At 37.5% G+C, this 25487-nt stretch overlaps 1 protein-coding gene across 1 annotated transcript in view; it reads left to right on the top strand.

The window, feature by feature from the left end:
- CNTNAP5 (contactin associated protein family member 5) overlaps positions 1-25487 on the top strand; it is a 796877-nt gene that overhangs the window by 185454 nt on the left and 585936 nt on the right. Inside the window, exon 3 of the mRNA XM_072788823.1 lies at positions 9923-10116. Coding sequence (XP_072644924.1) covers positions 9923-10116 — 194 coding nt within the window. The remainder of the gene's footprint in view (positions 1-9922; positions 10117-25487) is intronic.

Raw genomic sequence — 25487 nt, 5'->3', positions numbered from 1 at the left:
CAATTGAAACCCAGACTTAGACTAGGCACTGTCTTTCAAATAAAACAGCCCCAGGAAACCAAGGTAAATGTAGTATGTGAGCTGTGCAAAAATTATGCTGCTCATGAGAGAAAAGTTTTAAGTGGTAATGCCAACAATATGAGATCTGCAGGTTTAAATGACTTTCAATTCCACTGCTCCATTTTCCTTTCAAAAATCTTGGGAGAGTCATTTTTTTCTCTCTATGCCTAAAAATAGGAAGAGTGTCTTATCTTGCTCCTCAATCTTTTATACTGCTTTACTCATGGATGGAACTCAATAATTATATACCCATTAAATGGGGAATAAATAATCCACAAAAAGCCCCCCTCAGGCCTAAGCAGCTGATGAGTAGGGTTAAATTGTATTGATCTGACAAATTAAATAGAATGTAGCTTTCAACATTTTATATGAGAAATTCTAGAGCAATGCTATCCAATAGAAATTTCTGCAAGGATGGAATATTCTTTAGCTGTGCTGTCTAATAAGGTAGCCAGCAGCTACACATGGATATTGAAATTTGGTTAAGGCTACTTAAAAACTGAAACTTTAATTCAAGTCAAGCTAATTTAAATTTAAAGAGCTACATGTGGTTAGCGGCTACCACATTGAACAGTGTAGTTCTATGGTCTTTTCAAGTTTTATATACATGACCTTCTCACCTGGGTTTTTTTGTGTGTGTGTGTGTGTGTGTGTGTGTGTGTGTGTGTGTGTGTGAGAATCAACCCTTGGCTTGCAAGGGGCATAAATATGAGATACCTTCCTTGGGACTGACTTCCAAGTTTTCCAGGTCCCAGGTGCCTTCCTGCTGATTTCCCTCACTTCTGGTATAACTTCTGAACCGTGAAATGTGAAGCCTGATATACTTTTGTGTTCCATGAGGGCTTTAATGTTTCTACTCTTCATAAGGGAAGTATTCACTGAAGGACATCACAGCTGAGCTATCTGAGTAATGAGCATTAGAATTCTTCAAATTAATAATACAGCTTTCTCCCATAAATGCGGACACATAGGCGTGTGAACAAGTACACACACTATAGCTAAGGCTGTCAGAGCCCATATCTCCTAGGCTTCACTACTTTCAGTACAGGGACAACAACTGAGGATCTCAGCTGAGGTGGGACTTCCTATTCAAATTATTTGTGGAAGAGTGATTTCTGGAGACAGGTTATGAGGGAAGGCAAAGGGATAGGCTAGTGAAGTCTCAGCTGAGGCCTAGCTTCCTTCTGATGCCAGGAGGAAGATCTAAACCACAGATTGCACCATAAATATCAACCATGTCTTGATATAATGGGATTGACTTTTGGAACTTTGTATCAGTCCATCACTGGCTGAGGTAGAAGTGGGAAGTGGCAGCTTTCTGAGCAAGTATGCTTCTGCTTGGCCACGGGCAAATCTCTGGAGCAGGGGACAGTTCTAGTTGTCAGCCTGCACCCACAGTTGAGAGATGAATCCATTCCCTAAGAAAGACCGGAGTGGAACCCTGAGGAATCTCCCAATGCAACCACTTTCAACCCCAGTAACTACACATTCCCTACTCTGCCTGAGGGCTCTATCACTGCCTTCCAGAAGTTTCAAGCAGTGCCTGACTGAGTTGCTGTATATCAAAAAGAAAACAAAAATAAACACAGTTATGATAATGCTCTGGTAACAGAACCCTTAGGTGCATCCTGCACTGATGGGATTAAGCTCATTCTACAGGAAGGTTGGCTTGCTGATGTGCTATAGATTGGCAGCTCCATCTGCCTAACCCAACTTCCTGGGGTCAATTCCCAAATAAACTACTTACATTCAAACTCATGTCTCATAATTGACTTCTGGGTATCCAAACCAAGTCACACAGAGGGAGCCACTGCCCCCCATCATTACTCTTGAGGCAGCCTCAGTTATGACTGGGTCTGAATCAGACCCAGACTCTCCCCTCCCTTTTATGAGTCTCCTCTTATAATCCGCTTTGGTCTTCTCTGCAAATCGGCCTCAGTAGGACCACTTCAAATTTTCCTATGAGTTTTTATCTGTTTTGAAAACCACAGGGTATTTGGTCAGGTTCCCCCTTTTCTTTTTCCCCAGGAGGCTCCTTAGTGCCTAAATAAATGTGCAGATAAAAGTGTAGGATCCTTGGCCAAGGCTGGCCTACAACCCCTAGAATCTACCACACCTGCCCAGTAGCAGAAAGATGATGCCTTGGCTTCCAGCCCACATCCCCACCAGTCTCAGAAATCCTTGCCCAGTCACAGATCCTACTACAAATGGAAAATAACAACTCCGTGCATGGAGGTGCAAGAAGCCCTCCTGAGTGCTGTGTGCAAACTTATGAATATTGTTATCACTCTTATTCATACTGTATAATGTTAAATATTTATGGGACAGTGTCTCTCTCTGCCTTTCTCATTACCATCACTAGGTAGTTTTGTCCCTGAAAAAAATCTTGAACTGTTGCTTACACAGGCACCAAATATTTAATAATTAATGATGCCGCTAGTAATTCAAGCTAACCTCCCAGGCATTTGTGACAATGTGCTTATAGCTTTTTAGGGCCTTGAGTAAATCTGGGGGAAGGCACGTGCCTAAGAAATCTATTCCCCATGGGTTTATTGTAGGGTTTTTAAAAATGACTGTGTGCTTCAAACAGATTAGGGGTAAAATGTTCTGTGTATATGTATGACTATTCTAGCTCCTGTTGGTCTTGTACTAAATGGACTCTCGTTTTGAATGATAGTTATAAAATTCCACTGAACAGAGGGTTATATGTAATCTGTCTTGCGTCCATTTCCAGTGTGTGACATCAGTCAACTCTCATTTCCTTTTCTGAGTTAGAAGTGGAAATAACTGTAGAAACTGAGGAATTTCTGCATTTTCTACCAGTTATTCTATTTCATGCTTAGAGTCTCCCCTAGTATGTGAAGTGGAAAATAAATATTATGGTATAAAGGGCTGAAAAGGGAGTCTGCTGGAACTCAGAAGACCTGTGTCTCTTGTCTTACTTTAAACTTTGTTTAGAATTTTCCATGAGGGTCATTTCTAAGGTGGAAGACATTGGTCCCCGTTAGAACCTCAGGCAGGGAGGAGATATCAGAAGGACTGGTTTAGAGAATAGTTTCTCACCACCATAAGCTGGTTGGCCTTTGAGGATGCTTTATTCTCTCGTAAATAGAAATTAAAAATACATTGCTGATTGCTATGAGAATAAGGTGAGATATTCAAAACAAAATATGAAATGCAAATTATGTGTCTCATGAGAATTGCTATTTTGGAAAAGCAAACGGAGCAGGAGAAGGGTTTTCTGTTCATCCTTTTCAGAGGCAATGTTGCTGAGTGGTCAAGAGTTTGGGCTCTGGGTCCTGGTTTTGTGGGTTTGAATCCCCAGTTCTGCCACTCACTAGTCATATGATCTTGGAAATGCTGTCCAACCTTTCTGGCCTCAGTGTCACCTCCTGTAAAATGGGCATAATAATAATATCTATCATATAGAGCTACTGTGATGATGAATGAGGCCATGTGTTCTAAATGCACAAGGTGGTGCTAAGTAAGCACTTACCAAAGACCATCCATCAGCTAATAGTGTGTATGAATGAACCTTACAAGGGCATGTGAGATGAGGGTGATGAGAAGGGGCAATAGGATTAATCGCAAGTGCAAATAACTATTCAAGCAAAAGCCCAGGTGGATATTTCTCAATTCACAATTTTTCAGATTTCCTTGGCAATTGTTTTTTTTTTTTAATTTTTTATTGGTGTTCAATTTACTAACATACAGAATAACCCCCAGTGGCCCGTCACCCATTCACTCCCACCCCCCGCCCTCCTCCCCTTCTACCACCCCTAGTTCGTTTCCCAGAGTTAGCAGTCTTTACGTTCTGTCTCCCTTTCTGATATTTCCCACACATTTCTTCTCCCTTCCCTTATATTCCCTTTCACTATTATTTATATTCCCCAAATGAATGAGAACATATAATGTTTGTCCTTCTCCGACTGACTTACTTCACTCAGCATAATACCCTCCAGTTCCATCCACGTTGAAGCAAATGGTGGGTATTTGTCATTTCTAATAGCTGAGTAATATTCCATTGTATACATAAACCACATCTTCTTTATCCATTCATCTTTCGATGGACACCGAGGCTCCTTCCACAGTTTGGCTACTGTGGCCATTGCTGCTATAAACATTGGGGTGCAGGTGTCCCGGCGTTTCACTGCATCTGTATCTTTGGGGTAAATCCCCAATAGTGCAATTGCTGGGTCATAGGGCAGGTCTATTTTTAACTCTTTGAGGAACCTCCACACAGTTTTCCAGAGTGGCTGCACCAGTTCACATTCCCACCAACAGTGTAAGAGGGATCCCTTTTCTCCGCATCCCCTCCAACATTTGTTGTTTCCTGCCTTGTTAATTTGCCCCATTCTCACCGGTGTGAGGTGGTATCTCATTGTGGTTTTGATTTGTATTTCCCTGATGGCAAGTGATGCAGAGCATTTTCTCATGGGCTTGTTGGCCATGTCTATGTCTTCCTCTGTGAGATTTCTCTTCATGTCTTTTGCCCATTTCATGATTGGATTGTTTGTTTCTTTGGTGTTGAGTTTAATAAGTTCTTTATAGATCTTGGAAACTAGCCCTTTTTCTGATATGTCATTTGCAAATATCTTCTCCCATTCTGTAGGTTGTCTTTGAGTTTTGTTGACTGTATCCTTTGCTGTGCAAAAGCTTCTTATCTTGATGAAGTCCCAATGGTTCATTTTTGCTTTTGTTTCTTTTGCCTTCGTGGATGTATCTTGCAAGAAGTTACTGTGGCCGAGTTCAAAAAGGGTGTTGCCTGTGTTCTTCTCTAGGATTTTGATGGAATCTTGTCTCACATTTAGATCTTTCATCCATTTTGAGTTTATCTTTGTGTATGGTGCAAGAGAGTGGTCTAGTTTCATTCTTCTGCATGTGGATGTCCAATTTTGCCAGCACCATTTATTGAAGAGACTGTCTTTCTTCCAATGGATAGTCTTTCCTCCTTTATCGAATATTAGTTGACCATAAAGTTCAGGGTCCACTTCTGGGTTCTCTATTCTGTTCCACTGATCTATGTGTCTGTTTTTGTGACTTGGCAATTGTTAAGTCTGCATTTAACTACACATCTTTGTTTGGTGTGGAGAATTGGGGGACAAATGAGAGAAGGATGTTCATATTTAGATTCAGAGGCAATTTCATGTTATGTTGTTGTTACTGTTGTTTTCAATAATCAAAAATAGCATGTTGGATTTAAGCTGTTTTGGACCACTACATAGATAAATAAAGCAATCCTTATTTGTAAAATATTAGAACTGAAATTGTAGAAGCTAAGTCATCCACTTTTTCCCAAAACACTTAGCATATCAGGAACAATTTCAAAAAATCAGATTCCCAGGTTAGGCTCTTGAATAAATTATTGAGGAGAAGGCCCAGAACGTGTATTATCATCTTCATAAGCCCTCAAGGTATTTCTGATGATTGAACTCCTTTGAGAATTTCTCATCCAGACTGACCTCAGGAGTAGAACTGTGTCTTCAACCAGGTCTCTTACGGCTTGCAGTCCACGATCTCCTTTTGCCATCTTCTTCCCAAAAGTCATATAAAGTGAATGTAATGTTTGGGGTGTGGGCTGTGCTAAGATAGAGCACGGAAATCATTCAAGATCCCATGTTTGAAAACTATTGGAAACTTCTAGATGATATTAAAATATAAAGTGAAGTTATTTTTCCTTTAAAATTGAAATCTTCCCTTAACTTTTTGTTAAATTCTCTTAAATTTAAACTGCAGTGATTATGCAAATAGTGATCATTGATACCTTAGCCACAATTACAGGCAGCATTGCCTTAATTAACACGTTTGACTTGCCAAACGTAGGTATCTGTGTGTATGTTCCACCCCCAATTTAGATAATAATTCAGAAACAGAAAGCTAGTGTGGGCACATTGTGTCTTAGAGTAGCTGCAAATAGTATCTTTAGGCTTCTCTCATCATTTTGAAAACACATTTATTGTTTGGTGCAAGGAACAAAATGTTTGCCATAGCAACCATGGTGACCCTGGATGCCTGGCCTATTAGCTGTAATGCAGGGAACATCTTCAACAGCGGGAAAGAGTTCTTGGCAATTAACACCCAGATAGTGTCCCTCTGTTTTAAGACCTTAGGCTGAAGCTTCTAGATTAGGAGCATTTTTAATTTGATGTGTTAATGAAGGTGAACAGCAACAATTCCATTTTGGTTAATTTCAGGGTGATTTTACTGTGGGCAAAAGGGAGATGTGATTTTCTTTAGACAAATTTGAAGAAATCATCTAGCATTAACACTCCCTCTTTTGTTTTGTCTTGTCTTGGTTTGGTTTGGTTTGGTTTTTGGTCAGTCTTTTGTGATTTTATGCTTTGCAAGGTGACAGGAAGAGTTCTTTGTCATTTTGTTTTCTCTCTTCCATTCTTAACATAAGGTCCTATCATATATGAGTATGATAAGGATAATTATAATAAATGAAGAAAAAATCCTACAGCATGACTAGGAAGTCTGGCTGTGGATTATTGAGGATAAAAGATAAATAGTTAATTAAGGTTTGAAGATTTTGATTTCAAAAATAGTGATGATCACACAAAAAGTCACGAGTTGTCACCAGCTGTCCAATTGCTGTACATATTCTTTATGCAATAAACCATATAAATATGAATAATGCGAGTCTCCATTTATATAAGAAAGGCAAGCTGATAATAGAAAATATGTTACAGGCAAAAAGCATAAAAGAATGAAATCACTCATATTTTCATCACTCAGAAGAAATCACCATACAAATTTCTCTTCTATCATGTTTTAATACTGTTGAGATCATATAGTTTATACAACTTTGCTTTTTCTTTCCACTTAAGAAGAAGGAGGCTTCACGAAATGGGCAGGAGGTGAAATTGAATGGAAATAAAGAGTAGGCTCAGAATCACTTTGGAATTTTTTTTTTCTTGAAATGTAAAAGCTCTTTTACGCCTCCCTGTCAGTTGTGAGAAGTTGAGAGAAGGCAGTCCAGACAGGGAATTTTGGACAGGTTAGTGAAGACAGAGCTGGTTGATAAAAATGTACTTCCAGATCTGGCATGGCAGACTGTCTGCTCAAATGCCTCCTCCAAGTGCCTTTCCTCTTCATTGATTTTTCTGGATTTTTAAAAACATTTTTTTCTGCTACAGAATAGTCTCAAAGAGCTATGCTTGAATCCTGAGTGTCAAATGTTCTAAACTTGCTGGATCTCAGTCTCCTTAGCCAAATAACGGGAACTGTGCATTTATTTCACAGAATATCATGTATGTTTTAAAGTAGAATGAATTACAATATCAAATAAGTTCCAATGTGCAATGTCTTAAACAACATAGATGTTTAGTTCTTGTTCACGTTATTATTTGGGGCAGGCATTCAAGTGGGCAGATGCTTTCCTTCATGTGATGATACTGGAATCCAGGATATTTCTGTGTTGTTCTACTACTTAATTAGTGGGCCTTGGTGCCAACTGCGTCCATCAATAGTAGAAGGGGAACTTCAGCAACTGCCCTACTGGGTATTTACCCCACAGGTACAAATGTAGTGATTGAAAGGGGCATCTGCGCCCCAATGTTCATAGCAGTAATGTCTGTAATAGCCAAACTGTGAAAAGAGCTGAGATGTCCATTGACAGATGAATGGATAAAGAAGATATAGTATAAAGATACAGTGGAACACTACTGAGCCATTAGGAAGGGTGTATACCTACCATTTACATCTACATGGATGGAACTGGAGGGTATTATGCTGAGCAAAATAAGTCAACCAGAGAATGATAATTATCATATGGTTTCACACTTACGGAATAGCTCAGAGGATCATAGGGGAGGGGAGGAAAAACTGAATGAGCAGTCATCAGAGAGGGAGAAAAACCATGAGAGACTTAATTATACAAAACAAACTGAGGGTTGCTGGAGAGGAGGTGGGTGGAGGGATGTGGTGCTTCAGTGATGGACATTAAGGAGGGGATGTGATGTGATGAGCACTGGGTGTTATATGCAGCTGATAAATTATTGAACACTACGTTCAAAAGTAATGGTGTACTATATGTTGGCTAATTGAATTTAAATACACACACACACACACACACACACAGAAAGCAAATGGGGGAAGAGACCAGTTGGCTTAGAAGTAGCACATCTTCTTCCTAGTCATGTTTTGATTGGAGAGAACTTATCTCTGTGGCTATAACTGTAATAGTATGGAGAGATGAAAATGAAATTAAGCCTTACACCCACCACAGAAGAAGAAAGAATGCATATTAGGGAAATCAGTCATATCTACAACTGTATGCATGTCTTGTGAATCACTTAATAAAATGCATTCCATAATAGATGCTGAATATATTCCTTCTCTTCCTTTCTCTACATTTCAATCTTCTAGGAAATGTTTTAAAAATATCAAATAAAAGCCCAACAGCAGTAGCTATTTATTAGAAAAAAATCAACCCACAACTTGTACGAAGTGCCTATGACCAAAGTACAGTCCACCTCGCATCCTCCATCTCCCATGTCTACATGTCGGCTTCCATCAATGACAGGCTGTCTGCACTGGGGAGTCAGGGCTCAGAATAGTTCTCAGTTTCCAAGGAAAAGTCCCATTGTCTCCTTCCGAGATAGTGAGAAAGCAGACCAGGACATTACGAAAATGATCTTAAATGACATAGTTTGAAGTACAAAGGGATTTGTTGATTAAGCCCTCTAAGTAGAAAATTTAATTAACTCACCATTTTGACCCCGAGCAAGGTACTTCACAGAGGTGTTGTTTCCCTCTCACCCCCTCCAGCCCCCACCCCCCCCCACCCCTGTGGCATACACATTCTGCCTTTCCAGGATTCCCCTTCGGGATTTGGAAGATTTGTGAACTCTTGGGTCTAGTAAAAATGATTATTGACTTCTTCATTCCTATGTGAAATTAATATAGAAGATGGAGGCCACAAGTCTTCCAACTAAACGAGAGCTAATATTGGTCTTCTGCAAAGTTCCAGTGTGTCAAATAATGAAATTGTAGGGCCTAAAGGCTTTTGTCACATGTCAATGTTTCTGTGTGGCAAGTATACTGAATCTCACGTAGATCCAGAAAAGCAGCACGCTCTTTCATGTCCCTCTGAGATTTTGTGTATGCTGTTCCCTTGGCCCTGTCTGATCTCACCAACGTTTTCTTTCTTTAACCTTATTTGCCTGCAAAATGGTTGTTCTTGCTTTGGATTTCAGCTCTACTGTCTCAAGAACTTTCCAATCATCCCTGAGACATCCTGTCCACTGTGCTCCTATTATACCTGTGTTTGCCTTTTCATGAGGCTTCCTGTCACATCACATTGCACATTTTTGTTTGTATGTCCCTCTTTGGTACCCAAAATGCTCTAGGTGCTCTGTGTACATGAGTCGAATGGATGAGACAGAATCAAAGACACAGTCAATGATCTTTCACCTTTGTATCCACAGTTAAAAGTCTGGGCTGTGGTAGAGGGAGGGATGAAACAGTGGAGAAAAGAAGAAAAGAAGGAGATCCCCGTCAGGTGGGGGTTAGAAAACATCTTACAAGATTAGGATTGTAAGAAAATAAAAATATATAAGTAATACTGATTTTACTAAGAATCCAGAAAATGCAACTAATGCCTGAGGAAAGACAGGAAGAGTTATGGAAGGAACCAAGTTATAGAAGGAACAACAGGAAGAGTTATGGATTCATCCTGAACCATGAAAGGGAATAGGATGGAAAATGAGAATGGAAGTCAGGCCAAGCAAGGATAAGCAGGGCACATTGGGGGGTAAAGACATCTTAGTGGCACACCATTTCATTTCTTTTTGAGAGCTGAAAGTTGCAGCCATGTGGGATGTTACTACAACTCTCTTTCTCTCTGATCTTCTTCCAGGAACTGGCGGTTGGTCCCCAGCAGATTCCAATGCTCAACAGTGGCTCCAGATGGACCTGGGAAACAGAGTGGAGATTACAGCAGTGGCCACGCAGGGAAGATACGGAAGCTCTGACTGGGTGACGAGTTACAGCCTGATGTTCAGTGACACAGGACGCAACTGGAAACAGTACAAGCAAGAAGACAGCATCTGGGTAGGACATCTTTTTTCTTCCGATGAATGAATCTGAGATGTAATGATCGTAACCAGTGAGCATTTCTATCATTTTCCTATACCCAGATTGTTGGTAGCTTAATTACTGTGGAGTGCCCATTCAGAAATAATTAGACAGTATATGCGTCCTATCTCCAGCATGGCTACAGTTCCAAGGGAAATTAGGATGTCCGCTGCAAAAAAGTTTCATGTTTCCTCCTCTTCTGGTAACTTGAGTAATTCACTGACTGGGTCTCCATTCTTTATCTATGAAAACAGAAGGATACTACAAGAGTCTGATTGTTAATGAGAACATATTGATTTATTGGGTATGTATTTATTTACTCACTTATTCATCATGTATCAGGCATCCTTCATATCTCATAGTGACCCAGCTAGCTCAGTTATGTAATCTGACCAACACTTAACAATTGGCAAATCTCGGTATGAGAATCTGTAGTCTGGTCTGACTTTAAAGGCTCTATGCTCAACGGCCTCTATTCAAGATTTGAAAATGAATAAAAGGTTTAAAAAGACAAATGCAAAATGCAAACTCATTTTGTCATTATAAACAATATTCACCTAGAAGCAAAGGATAATGTGCTCCAAGTTGTGAAAAGGCACTTTACTCCCCCGCCCAAGACCCAAGCTCTTGACCTTCCTTGTATAGTGAAAGGCTGTCCCCAGACCGAAGTTAGAAAGGAAGACAGAGGCACAGCAAGAGGCACCTAGAGGGGGCTTCAGAAACTCATGCACTAATAATGTGTTATTTTATGTTGCTAACAATTTAGGGAAAAACATCTCCCAATATTCATTTATTTTTTCTAAATGTACATAATTCGTGAAGATTTGGCGGTTGATAGAGTAATCTGTCCTCATAGTCTCCCTCATTGTTTCCACTGTTAAACTAATGCCACATATGTTTCGAATTGCTATTGTCCATATTTTTCTGTGTGTTGGCCCCACCTCGTTGGAAACAAATTCCTATTTTATGTTCATTGTTATTTGATAATAGCCTACTCATCAATATTGCTAATTGAAAATAATAGTAAATTGAGGATTGAGATTAGTTATGGCAGATTGGATCTTGATAATACTATTGTTATCATCTTTATTCTGGATTGCCTGTAATGGATCCCTAGTAGCTCGCCGTGATCATATAGTGGTTAGTACTCTGCGTTGTGGATTGCCTGTAACATTAAGTTGTAATATTTATAGGGAGCATGGGTTTTCTTCTTAAAAATTGGATTTTAAGGTGTGACTGGCTGGCTCAGTTGGAAGATCATGTGATCCTTGATCTTGGGGTCATGAGTTCAAGCCCACATTGAGGGTAGGAATTACTTAAATAAATAAGACTTTAAAATGTTTTTTTTTTAAATAGGGCTTTGGGGGACTATTCTATTTTATTCACTCAGTTTTGAAGCCTCCATAAATTTTTACAGGTGTTTGCTTTCTTTTGTTTTGCTTTTAGTTTGAAATGAGAAATAAGCACACCTTCTATTTTGAGGAACAATTTTATGGTTTTATGTTGACTTGAGAGGGACAAATAGATGTTGGATTATTTATTTTCTTTGGCATTTTCAATCAGAACTGGTCATTTTTCAGAATGAATTGTATTTTTGAGTCATTTTGTCTAAATATTTTTATTGAGGTATAACCGATATGCAAGATTATATTCGTTTCAGGTATACAATGTATGATTCAACATTTGTCTACATTGCAAAAAGGTTACCACAATAAGTTTAGTTACCATCTGTGGTCATATAATACTATTGTCCATATAATATTATTGTCTGTATCCTCCATGATGTACATTGTATTCCCATGACTTCTTATTTTATAACTGCAGGATTGTATTTCTTGATCTTCTTCACCCACTTTGTCCAAACCCCAACTCCTCCCTTCTGGCAACAGGAATCAGTTCTCCATACTTAAGAGTCTAGATTTTATTTGTTTACTTTGTTAGTTTCAACATGTAAATGAAATTACATGGCATTTGTCTTTTTCTAATTGACTTATACTAAGCATAATACCCTTGTGGATCATCCATATTGTTGTAAATGGCAAGATTTCATTCTTTCTTATGGTTAAGTATAAAATGTGTGTATGTGTGTACACAACATCTTTATTCATTCACCCACTGATGGAAACTTAGGTTGTTAGCATACATTGACTATTATAAATAATTCTGCATTGAACATAGGGTTGCATATCTCTTTGAATTAGCATTTTCATTTTTTTTGGATAGATGCTCAGTATGGAAATTGCAGGATCATATGGTTATTCTTTTTTTTAATTTTTTGAGGCACCTCCATGCTGTTTTCTATAGTGGCTGCACCGGTTTGCATTCCCAACAACAGTGCATGAGGGTTGCTTATTCTCCACATCCTTGCCAACACTTGTTATTTCTTGTCTTTTCTAATAATAACCACTCTGACAAGCGTAACACAATATCTTATTGTGGTTTTGATTTGTAGTCCCTTGATGATTAGTGATGATGAACATCTTTTCATGTACCTGTTAACCATCTGGATGTCTTCTTTGGAAAAATGTCCATTCAGATTTCCTTCCCACATTCAGTCTTTAATCCATTTTAAATTAGTTTATGTTGATGTTGTCAGATAGTGGTCTAGTTTCACTTTTTTGCATGTAGCTCTCCAGTGTTGCCAGCACCATTTGTTGAAGACACAGTCTTTTCTCCACTATATATTTTGCCTCCTTTGTCATAAATTAATTAACCATGTATGCATGGGTTTATTTCTGGGCTCTTTATGTTGTCCCATTGATCTATATGTCTGTTTTTATGCCAATGCCATACCATATTTTGACTACTATGGCTTTGTAGTTTGGTTTGAAATCGGGAAGCATGATGCCTTCAGCTTTGCTCTTTCTCAAGATTGTGTTGGCTATTTGGGGCCTTTTGTGGTTCCATATACATTTTAGAATTCTTTTTTCTACTTCTATGAAAAATGCCGTTGTAATTTTCATAGGGATTGCACTGAATCTATACAATGCTTTGGGTAGTATGGACATTTTAACAATAGTGAGTCTTCCAATCCATAAGCATGAAATATCTTTCCAATTATTTGTGTTCTCAGTTTCTTTCATCAGGAGTTATAGTTTTACGTGTACAAGTGTTTCACTTCTTAGGTTAAAATTATTTTTAGGTATTTTGTTTTTTTTCTGATGCAATTGTAAATGGGTTATCTTTATTTCTCTTTCTGATACTTTGTTATTAGTGTGTAGAGACACAACAGATTTTTTGCACAAGATTGTTATGCCTATGATTTGCAATACTATATTGAATGAAAGTGGCGAGAGTGGGCATACTTAGGAGTTTTCCTAAGCTTTCAGCTTTAGCTTTCCTAAGCTTTCCATAAGCTTTCAGCTTTATGCTGTTGAATATGATATTAGCTGTGGTTCAGTCACATATGACATTTATTATGTTGAGCTACATTCCCATACCACTTTGTTGAGAGTTTTTATCACAAATGGATGTTGAGTTTTGTCAAATGTTTTTTCCCTATATATTGAGGTGATCATATGATTTCTATCTTTCACTTTTGTTAATGTGATATATCACATTGATTGATGTGTAGATGTTGAATCTTGTATCCATGTGATAAATCCTACTTGATAATGGTGTATAACTCTTTTAACGTATTGTTACATTCAATTTACTAATATTTAGTTGAGGATTTTTGCATCTATGTTCATTAGGGATATTGGCTTTGATTTTCTTCTTTATGTTGTCCTTGTCTAGTTTTAGTATCAGGGTAATGCTGGCTCCATAAAATGAGTTTGGGAGCATTCCCGCCTCTTTATTTTTTTGGATGTTTGAAAATAGGTATTAAATCTTTGAATATTTGGTAGAATTAACCAATGAAGCCATCTAGTCCTAGACTTTTGTTTCTTGGAAAAATTTTTTATTGCTGACTCAATCTCCTTACTAACAATTGGTCTACTCAAATTTTCTATTTCTTCATGATTGTCTTAGATAAATCTAGGTTTCTAGGACTTTAACCATTTCTACTAGGTTGTCCAACTTATTGGCATGTAATCATTCATAATAGTCTTTTCCAATCCCTCTTATTTCTGTGGTATGAATTATAAGTTCTCCTTCATTTCTAATTTTATTTGAGCCCTCTCCCTTTTGTGGTAAGTCTAGCAAAAAGTTTGTCAGTTTTTGTCTTTTTAAAGAGCCCGTTGTTAGTTTCATTGATGTTCTCTATTATGTTGTGTTTGATGGTGGTGGTGGTAGTCTTTTGTTTTTATTTTGTTTTGTTTTTAGTTTTTATTTCATTTATTTCCACTCTGATCTTTCTTATTTCCCTCTTTCTACTAATTTTGAACTTTGTTCTTATTTTTCTAGTTCCTTTAGGTGTCAAGTTAAATTACGTATTTGAGATTTTTTTTATTTCTTGAGGTAGGCCTGTATTACTATGAACTTCCTTCTTAGAATTGCTGTTGCTTCACCCCATAGATTTTAGTATGCCATATTTCCATTTTCATTTGTCTCTAGGTTTTTCTTTCTCTTTTGACTTCCTCTCTGATCCAGTAGTAGTTTACTAACATGTTGTTTAATCCCCATGCATTTGTAGTTTTTCTAGCTTTCTTCTTATAATTGATTTCTTTTTTAAAAAGATTTTATTTATTTTTATTTATTTGAGAGAGAGAACTTGTGAACAGGGGAGAAAAGGGGTGCAGAGGGAGAGGGACAAGCAGATTTCATGCTGATCATGGGCCATGATGCAGGGTTCGATCCTATGACCCTGAGATTATGACCTGAGCCAACATCAAGAGTCAGATACTTAGCCAGCTGAGACCACCCAAGCACCCATTGTAATTTCTAGTTTCGTAACATTGTTATCAGAAAAGATGTTTGATATGATTTCAATTTTTCTTGAATTTAGTGAGATTTGTTTTGAGGCCTAACATGTGATATATCCTAGAGAATGTTCCATGTGTATTTGAGAAGAATGTGTATCCTGCTGCTTTTGAATGGAATGTTCTATCTATACCTGTTAAATCCTTCTGGCAAAATGTGCCTTTTAAGGTTGATGTTTCCTTATTAATTTTTCTGTCTGGATAATCTTTTCATTGATGTAAGTGAAGAGTTAAAGTCTCCTATTTTTACCCTTAAGTCTATAAATATTTCCTCTATATATTTGATGCTCCTATGCATACTGCATAGATATTTATGTTATATCTTCTTCTTTTGATTCTTTTACCATTATGTACCACTCTCTTTTCCTTTTATCACAGTCTTTGTTTTAAAGTCTATTTTGTCTGATTGAATATAGCTACCCCAGCTTTCATTTGCTTTCCATTCGCATGGAATGTCCTTTTTCATCCCTTACCTTTCAGTCACCATTGCTTTATCTCTGAAGTGTCTCATAGACAGCACATAGAGGCATGAAGCTCACAGAGACTGACACAAGCTCCTACTGGTGGTGCCAGAATACAAAACTAAGCTTTATTTCTAAAAGTACATGATTGCAAAACTGTACTTTCTATTTCTCCTTTATTGAACTTGATTATTTTTTTCAGTTTCACAAAATTGATTTACCTTTCTCACTTTAAATACAAACTTTATTAGACCCACTCTGTAAAAATAATGTTAAGCTCTATTGTTTTATTCACGTTGCTAAAATATGAGTGAGAACACAGCAATAATATCAAACTGTGTTTCTATATCATATAGAGGGCTCAAACTCTGAAACTCTATGTCCATCAAACATAGACTCAGTATTTTACCAGATACTTCATGGACATAAGTAAAATCTGACTTGTGGTTAATATTCATTATTATTTCCACAAGATTAGGGTGCTGGATGAATAGATTACCTTGAGAAGTTTTATGTATTCATTTTACTTTTTATTTTAAATTTTTAATTAGAGTAAGATTATAGATTTACCAGAGTTAAGCCTGATAAGCAAGATGAGAGCAACGGCCAAACAAGAGACTTTTTATAAAAATCTCTAAATTATTCTATTTAACTTTTCATAAAAAGTCAACCCTAAAAGCATCAATATCAAGTACTGAATTAATTAAGGAATGATATATCTTGTGGAAGTAGAGAATCTCTAGAATGAGACTTTCACACAGTCTTTCGAAGATTGTCAATTTTCAGATGATATGAAGTTTGTAATGCTTTTTAAAATTGAGTTAGCAAACAATACAACTTAGGACATGTCGCGGATGGGATATCAATTTACCAGTACTCAAGGGATTTATTGTATTTTACAAAGTTCTCATCCTGAAAATATATCTATCTGTACAATGTACAATATCAAATATTCATGCCCTAAAAATTCAATTTGAAGAATTTCTGATCTGGCACTGAATGGAATGTTCATGAATGAGGCCACCAAGCAGCTGCTTAGAGATGAATCATGATTTATGAACAAGCCAGAGTTTCCCACTTCACTAAATAATCAGGTGTGAAGGTCTCAGGGACAAATTCAGTGACAATTTTAGAATCTTAGCAGATTTAAAATCTTTTCCTGGTTGGCTTGTAGACATGCCAAAAAAATACAAATATTAAGATTCTAACTCTGAGGAGCAACATTAACCTATGTTTGGTAAAATGGATAAATATATTTGGAACAAAGGGACCTCTAATTAAATCCATGCAGACTAGAGTCCTGTTACCAGTCATTTGGAAAGATAGGCCCAAATGCATGAAATACTGCTTCAATTCTGAGTCCCTTCTATGTATGTTCAAACCCTTAATGAATCCATCTCTGTTTCCCACAAAAGCATGTAAGTATTCTATAAACTCATTATCCTTTATGTGCATTGACACTTTCCTTTATTTTCTGATATTTATCACTCTGAAATTTAAAGACAACCACTCATGCCTGTGTTTTAAAATATGGTGTTCTATTTTTAAGTCAGTTTATCCGGCAGCCCGGGTGGCTCAGCGGTTTAGCGCCACCTTCAGCTCAGGGCATGATCCTGGAGTCCCAGGATCCAGTCCCACATCAAGGCTTCCTGCATGGAGCCTGCTTATCCCTCTGCCTGTGTCTCTGCCTCTCTCTCTCTCTCTCTCTGTGTGTGTGTGTCTCATGAATAAATAAATAAAATCTTTAGTAAATAAATACATAAAATCACTTTATCCACATTGCTTATGATTGTGTGCAAGTCAGTTAGGATCCTTTCCTCTTCTCACCTAAGATAGATTTCTCCATCTTTAGATCTATTATAAAATTTTAGGGAAATTTTCTTTTTCTTGAGCTTTTTCTCTTTTCTCTGCATGTTTCTGCATAAATCAGCTACACCAAGTACATTAGCTATGGATACAAAAGCCTCATATGAGGATTGAATGATATATATTTCATTTTCAATATCCTTTCTGATGGCAAATTTCATACCCATTCTGGCTACAGCAGCATCTCAGGGTAATCTTTCCAGTCAATGGACTCACAAGTATTTAATAAATTCTTATTGGGACAGGGCAAGAAGCTAATAGAAGGATCTTCAACTCATAAGGTAGGTTCCGTCAGCACATGTTAAAGGTGCATTCACTCCATCGTCAGAGCTCCCAGATTCTATTACCTTTCATCACACTTCTTGGATGTAAAAGATAATATATATCACAATTCTGTTACCCTTTTGTATCCAAGAACTTCACCACTAGAAAACCACCATGCACAAAAGACAAAGAAAAGTCTACCTGAAGTCCCTAAAGTCATTTTATACCTAATCTCCAGGCCCCATCTCAACCGCATTTAGTTTATAAAGAAAATACTTTTTATTGAGGCATATAGGATAATATGTTTGCCTTTTCTGGCCACTTTTACACACATACATACATACATTCATACAAACTCTATACTTCAACTCTGCCTTCTACTTAGAGACTTTAATGTCACCTATAAACTTCAGTAAGTTTTATGCTTCTCCTACTGCATTTTATTATGATGATGACAGAAAATAAGAATTAGAAGTAATTTATAAGAATCCTGGATTTTACTAATTTTTCTTTCTTTTAGTCATTTGCCTTTTTTTTTCTAGGTTTAATCCTATTACCAATGTTAAAGTTCTGTTGATCCTTTGTAGAAAAACTTACTCTACTCACCTTTTCCAGAGATAATCTAAGGAGCCCCTCTCAGGTACTGATTTTAAACAAGTATCTGTTGTCAGTGGATTCCTCAGTATTGACCATGAAGATATTAGAGGTCTGTTTTACCTACATGATCACTTACTTCTTTCTAGTCTCCATTAAACTAGACATTCACAATCAGTCTCTGCTTGATGCAGGTCATATATTTTGAGATGGTACCACTCTGATCATTCCTCATGCCATAATATAGGAAGGTTCTTTCATAAAGGATGCAAGGATCACAGTGATATAGACCACTGGAGGAGACAAGAAGCTTAAAGAGTTGAGGTCATGACTAAAGCAAGGAATTTCACAGGTCTGGCACCTACAAACGAAATAATAGCAGTTCAGAATACATCCAAAGGGTTGTAGTGAATTTGATTGATTCTTCTGGGATCTATATTCCAGGAAGCCCAATGCTGTGAAGGAGCTACTTTATCTGACACTCAATATGAATAACCACTCAGCTAAGATTACCAAAGATATTACCTAATACCTTCTAAATAAGCCTAATGAATTGTTTCTATTTTGAGGGAGAAAATTTAGGTTCTGAAGAGCCAAGAAACCTAGCCCGTATCACATGAGTAGTAAAATGATGGACCAAGATGCACATTAACTCTGTCCATAAAACTCAAGCACCTAAATGACCAGATAACACCTTAGGTAGTGGTTGATGACATAAGAATTAAGACCTAATATTCTCAAAGGGCTGGTGCCAAATGGGTAGGAATCAGGACACATTCTGGTCCAGGGGAAAAGTAGCCTGCTAAGTAAAACCAAAGTGGAAATTCAAGTACCATCTGGTCTGAACCAACATGGTGAGGTTTGAGGGGGAAGCTTACAGGACATGACAATGCCCAGAAGGGATCCATAACACATTATAGCTTTGTTAACTGATTTCATATCCTTCCTGCTGGTGGTTCTGCAATCAGTGCTGTGCTGAGAAGGAGGTTTAGAACTAGCTTTCTGGCCTTAGTCTTCTGTTGATGATTCTGTAAAAGAGATCATCACATCTAGAGTTGGGAGAGACTAATGTATACAAAGCCAAAGTCTGCCTCAAGTGTTTACTCACTGAACCAATTGTTTGCTAATGCAACGTAGACATGAAAATGTCTTCTCCTCCACTACAGAATAGTTTTTCAAATCCTTTCATAACTAGGGGCTTTGATACCTTTCCTTCAGTGATGCAATTTCCATGCCAGTAGGCCTCACTGATGACCAATAATACATGACAGATTCCAGCCTCCTCACAATCTCCCCACTCCTTTCTGAATATACTGTATATTAGTAATATTTAGATTACAGTTTTCTTTTCTGAAAATCATGTTGCCTCTTCCTAAATACATCAGGAATCTAGTCCTTTATTATATAGCCTTTTGGCCTATATGATAAGGTGGTCTATGATTTCCTGTAGCTTTATGGAATCTTTCTTAATATAAAGGGCTTGCATATGTTACCTAGCACTTTTCTCACACAGAGATCAACTGAAACAATGGATTATACATTTAGCTGATCAGTTCTCTGATTTCATCCTTGAGTGACTTCTGAATTATCTGGGAGATGCTCTCTTTTTTAAAAGATTTTATTTATTTATTCATGAGACACACAGAAAGAGAGGGGCAGAGACAAAGGCAGACGGAGAGGGAGAAGCAGGATCCATGCAGGGAGCCTGATGTAGAAGTCGATCCCAGCACTCCAGGATCATGCCCTAAGCCAAAGGCAGATGTGCTTAACCACTGAGCCACTCATACATCCCAGGGAGACATTCTTTGATCTTCATGATTCATACACATTTATTTTGCCAGGTTGGTCTAGAACATCCTGAGTATTGATCACTATTTGATATAGTATTTTTTAAGCCTACCAATTTCAGAAAACAATTTGAGATCAAGAATCTCATGACCATCAACATATATCTTTTAAACTCTCATTACACACCACATAGTATACTAGGTGTTTGACAAAAAAAAAAAAAAAGAGGGGGTGTTCTGGTGTGGTTAATGCCTTCCCTGGATGTGCAGAGCCATCAAGGAGAAGGTAAATGACACTGCAACAGAGCATATGTATACAAGCAGCACTGATGACCATCCAGGAGCAGGAAGCTTTGAGAAAGTGTCCTGGTGAGTAGAGTGCAAGGAACACAGATGATTCCACAGGGCAAGGAACATGTTCAAGTTACTTTGGATTCCCAGCAACTACAGAAGGCTGAGTGACTAATACAAACGTAGCATAGGAAGGGAGGAAGAGAAAGTTATAGGAAGGGAGGAACATTCACAGAAGGATAAGTGCTGTAAACAAAATCAGAAAGGAAGATGTATAAGATATAAACAGATTCTTACAGGAACCTGTATAAGATGTATCTGAGATATACAGAATTAATAATAATCTAAAATAATCTAAATACTCTAATAATAATCTAAATTGATACAAGATTTCTCTGATGAATTCTATAAGATAAACCTGAAGACCAAAGGTGGCTAGATATTGCAGACTACCAGCTCATACATATCTTCTTTCGCTACATACGAAGAAATTAAGTCATTATGTGTTTATTTCTTTGTTTTGATGGGTTTTTTGTTGTTATTGTTGTCAAATAACAAGGACTACATATCAGAAAATGGTATCAAATATATTTTTTGAGATTTTGTTAATAGTACTCTCCTTGGTTCTCTCTCTTATACAGCTTTTAATACAGATATTTATTTCATAGTTAATCATAACTAAAAGCTCAATTAAGAAGTTAGCCCCTGGCTAGAATTTTGCCTCTGACTTAATGGAGACCACCGGTTCAAAAGTGAGATAGTACCACATACCAGACCAACAGAAACAAGGAGTGGAGGGAAATGCAGAGGCTTTTGAGTAGAGTCAAATTCCATTTGCACCACCAGTTGCTTGTATGATCTTGAAAATATCACTTAACCTTATTATAATGATTCTCCCCATCCATGGCAGGCATATATCTAGAAAATTCCAGGCCCTTTGCATCAATTCATCTTCCCTGCTTGGACTCTGGTTTATGGGCTGTGCTGTGGGTTCAATAATACCTGGCAAGAAAGCCTGAGCTTCACTAGGGATCCAGCTTAGAACAGACCCTCAAAGCTTGATATTTCCCATGTATCATCCCCTTGATTTTGTCCTTAGCACTTTTTATTGATCTTAGATTCTCTTATTGCTGGATGAGGCTCTGCAGAAAAGGGAAGAAGGAACAACTGGCCAATCAACATTGTGAAAGCAACAGCCTGGTCTTTTGCCCCAGAATCAGCAGGCTTCCTTCCAGCCCTCTGGCTCCACATGAGCCCTTGAAAGTTCCACAATGAAGTCCATCTGTTTTCCCTTCTTAATGTTAGAATTTGTTGAGATGTTTCAGAAAACTTCCCAACATGGGGTCTAGCCTCTTTAAGGAGTAAATACTTTCACACATTAACACATGTGGCATTTAAACACATCACATGGACAGAGACTCAACATGCAGTCTTCAGGATTAATATTCATGTGGACACTTTCTAGGGCTGAGCAGATGTTTGCATTCTCCTGCATTTGTAATGGGATGAGATCCAGCAGCTGGTAATCATGGGAAGGAGGATAATCTGGTTAAAATTAATTCTTCTAAATCCACTGCTATTAAATTAAACTTATTGTTAAAGTCCCTCAGCAGTTCACAGGAAACTTGACTTATAAGTGCATTTCCAATATATATAAACCAGTTAGGTTTGGGAGACACCCACTTTAGATTTAGAAAACAGAGTTAATACCTCAACTTTAACACGGAGCAAAGCATTAGATTTTTTTATGTGAATATATTGAATTATTTTAGCAATGCATAGTGACTGAGAGGAAGAAATCTAATTAGCTACCTTTGATTCATTTAGTCTTTATCATGATTTTTTTCTTTTCTTTCTCCCTTAGATTATATCAGTCTTTGAAGTCCAGCAGCTAGAAATTCTATGACTTTGATAAATGATTTAATCCATAGAAGGCTCGGTTTCCTCCTCTGCAAAGTGGGTATATGAATGTGTTTACTTAATGTGGTCCATGAAGCAGAGATTCTCAAAAATAAATGTGCTTCAGAATGTTGTATACAGCTTAAGACACAAATTGCTGGGCGCCACCTGCAGAGCTTCTAATCCAGTAAATTTAGAATGGGGCTGAGAATTTAGATTTATAAGAAAATCCCTAGTAATTCTGGTGCTGCTCGTCAGGGACCTTATGTTGAGAACCATTGCAGAAACTGCAAATGGGTTAATGTGTGTCAACTTTACACAGTGCTAAATAAATAAAAAATAGATACTACTATCAGTATTGAAGGTAGGTGTATGTGATGCACCTAGTGAAGATACCCAGAGGAAATTGGCTTGCAATTTTCTTTCTTTTGAGCTTTGTATACAAAATGGAAAGCAATTTCAATAAGTCAGATTTTTTTTCAATAAACTAAATAGTGGAGAAGGTAAAATCTTGTGGTTACAGGTGAAGATAGTTACCCACTCCGGCTCATTAAAAACAATTAACTGAGAATCCTGGTAGCAGACAGAAGAGCTAGAGGAAGAGCCTGGGGGAGTTACACCTAAATAAAAAGGCTCTGGGCCAAAGTCTGAAGCCCCGGGTGCCTACTTGGCTCTAGTCAGATGGAAGGATTCCAGGCCTGGCAAGGACCTCAAGGAGGCAATGAGTCTCTCTAGTATTCTTTAAAAAGTCCAAAAGAAAGCAAGCTTCATTAAGTTTGCGATTAAAATGATAGCAGTTGATAGTAAAGAGAAAAGCATAATCTAGTCAGCATAGGTATCGATTCCTGTTAAGTATGGTTTCCAGTTCTGTTTCCCTTCATGTTAATAAGGAAAAGAAGAGAGAACCCAGAAAATATGAGCATGAGCAGGAGTCAATCTTGTGTTTCAATTCCCTGGCCAATTGTGACTGTTCATGTGGGAGAGCATCCTTCCCCGTCATGTTACCAAATGCACCATTCCTCTTGCAGCAGCTGTCTGAACTAGAGAAGCAACTACACGGTGTCACTAAATTTGTTTAGGCTCTAGCCTACAAATAATTCTCCAGTTTCATGATTTAATAATTATTTGGACTTTAATTCTCAAGTCTATATAAAAGAGCAATGCCTTTTGTAGTGTTTTTTTTTGGTGGGGGTGGTGGTCTTAATTTGTTTTTAGTTATTGTAAGTAGGGAGAAGGAGTCATAAAAACCAGGCTGGAATTATTTTGGTCTGAACACCACAGGTGCTTTGTCGTGTGGGAAAGATGTACTTGCAGAAAAAATCTGTACCAGAGAATCATGGAACCCTAACATCCTGTCTTATCTGATTGTAATTTAGGATATTAAGCATCTGTTAGGCACATTCTGCATGCAATAAATTAAGGGAACTTCAAGAGTAGAATGTAGAAATCCCTCGTCAAAAGTAAGATAAATGTTTGTTAAGGTACACAATGAAAGGATATGCACAGATGGGCATGTAGATGAGAGCATGGAGTTTCTGACTTGTCAGTAGGGTAAGTGCTATGATTTTTTTTTTCCTCAGCTATTTTGATAGATTTTTTAGATTTTTTTGATCTTGAAATGGTTCTTCTACAATTTTGTCCTATCTGTCCTCTTATGACACCCTGCAATAATCAGCAGCCAAAGTCCCATTAATGGACTACAAAACAAAGTGGAAAAAACCGATAAGATAAGGAAGGACTGAGTAGATAAGCATGAACAAGTTGGTGCTATGTTCTAAACACACGGGCTGCCTGTGTGTGGTAGCTTCTGTGAATAGGAAGGAGTCTGAGCCAGGCTGGAGAAAGGGGAGCTCTGTGTAGCACAGAGATCCTGGACACAAGGCTGCATTTACTCTGAGGAGGCAGGTCCTTTCTGTCTTAAGTTTCTATGACCACAACCCTCACCTTTCCCCACGTAGTGCATATCTTTGTGCCATGTCATGTAGTGTTTCAGACATTGTGTTTACATGAGTGTTTTAAGCATGTGAGAATTTTGGAGTAAATGCAGCCTTGTAATTTTTTTTTTCAAACTTGAAACCTTACAGATGACCTTATTTAAACGTAGATATATGAATGAAACTGCTGCGGTAAAAATGTGATCCTGTTATTTAAGCTAGAGTTGAAAAATTACATTGTAATTTTTTTCAATGTACAAATATGTACATACACATGCATAGTAGTATTTAAAGACATATTGTAAATATAAATTTATAAATTTAAATATTACATGAATATATTTCTAGATTTATATACATGTATGTACATTTTTCTTTAAATAAATCTAAATATATGTGTTGAATATATGTGCATATATATCATATATCTTTAAATCTTAGCATGTTTTGTCTTGATTTCTCCATAATTATAAATTCTGATCTTTCAAATATTGTACCTGAATGCCAGATGCTAGAGGATTTAGAAGATTTTTGCCCCATTTACTTTGTGTTAAAATGCTCATGTTGAAAATAGATGTCACAACAGTTGTAATATATAAATTATGCCAAATTATTGTACAGTTTTGTTGCAATTGCCAAAGTCATACTGAACTGCAACAAATGAGCATAGTACTTTAATGGCATAATGGCCAAGCTGGACTCTACCTTTTGTAATAGACGTTACTTTTATTTTGTTTTAAAGATTTATTTATTTATGATAGACATAGAGAGAGAGAGAGAGGCAGAGACACAGGAGGGGGGAGAAGCAGGCTCCATGCCGGGAGCCTGTCGCGGGACTCGATCCCGGGACTCCAGGATCGCGCCCTGGGCCAAAGGCAGGCACTAAACCACTGAGCCACCCAGGGATCCCCTAGATGTTACTTTTAAATGAGAGTCATTATTAGATGGGATTGCAGGTACAGATAGAGATATAGATAGAGATATATATTTTGACAACATATATATATGTATGTTTGCCTGAAACCATCTTTCAAGCATATTAGAAATAATGGCACTAGCAACACATATTGAGTGCCTACCATGAGTGACATTTGTGCTGATAATTTTCTATAAACACTGCAAAGCAGAGGTCATCCTTATTTAGAGATCAGAACATAGGGCTCATGAAGTTATTCATCAACCCAGCCTGATGTGAGTAGCAGGACTGAGACTTGACAAGGGGCCATCTGAACCCACGGCTCATGTCCTTCCCATTGCACCATTCATTCATAATCAACAAAAGTACTACCTGTTTGCTAACACAAACATGCCAGCTGCCTTATTTTAAAATGTGGCAATCAAAATAAAATAAAATAAAATAAATAAAATAAAATAATAAGATAAAATAAA

The sequence above is a fragment of the Canis lupus genome, chromosome 20, assembly GCF_048164855.1.
Source record: "Canis lupus baileyi chromosome 20, mCanLup2.hap1, whole genome shotgun sequence".
NCBI classification, from domain to species: Eukaryota; Metazoa; Chordata; class Mammalia; order Carnivora; family Canidae; genus Canis; species Canis lupus.
The sequence above is the reverse complement of the archived record's forward strand: the minus strand, read 5'-3'. Positions and strand labels throughout refer to the sequence as shown.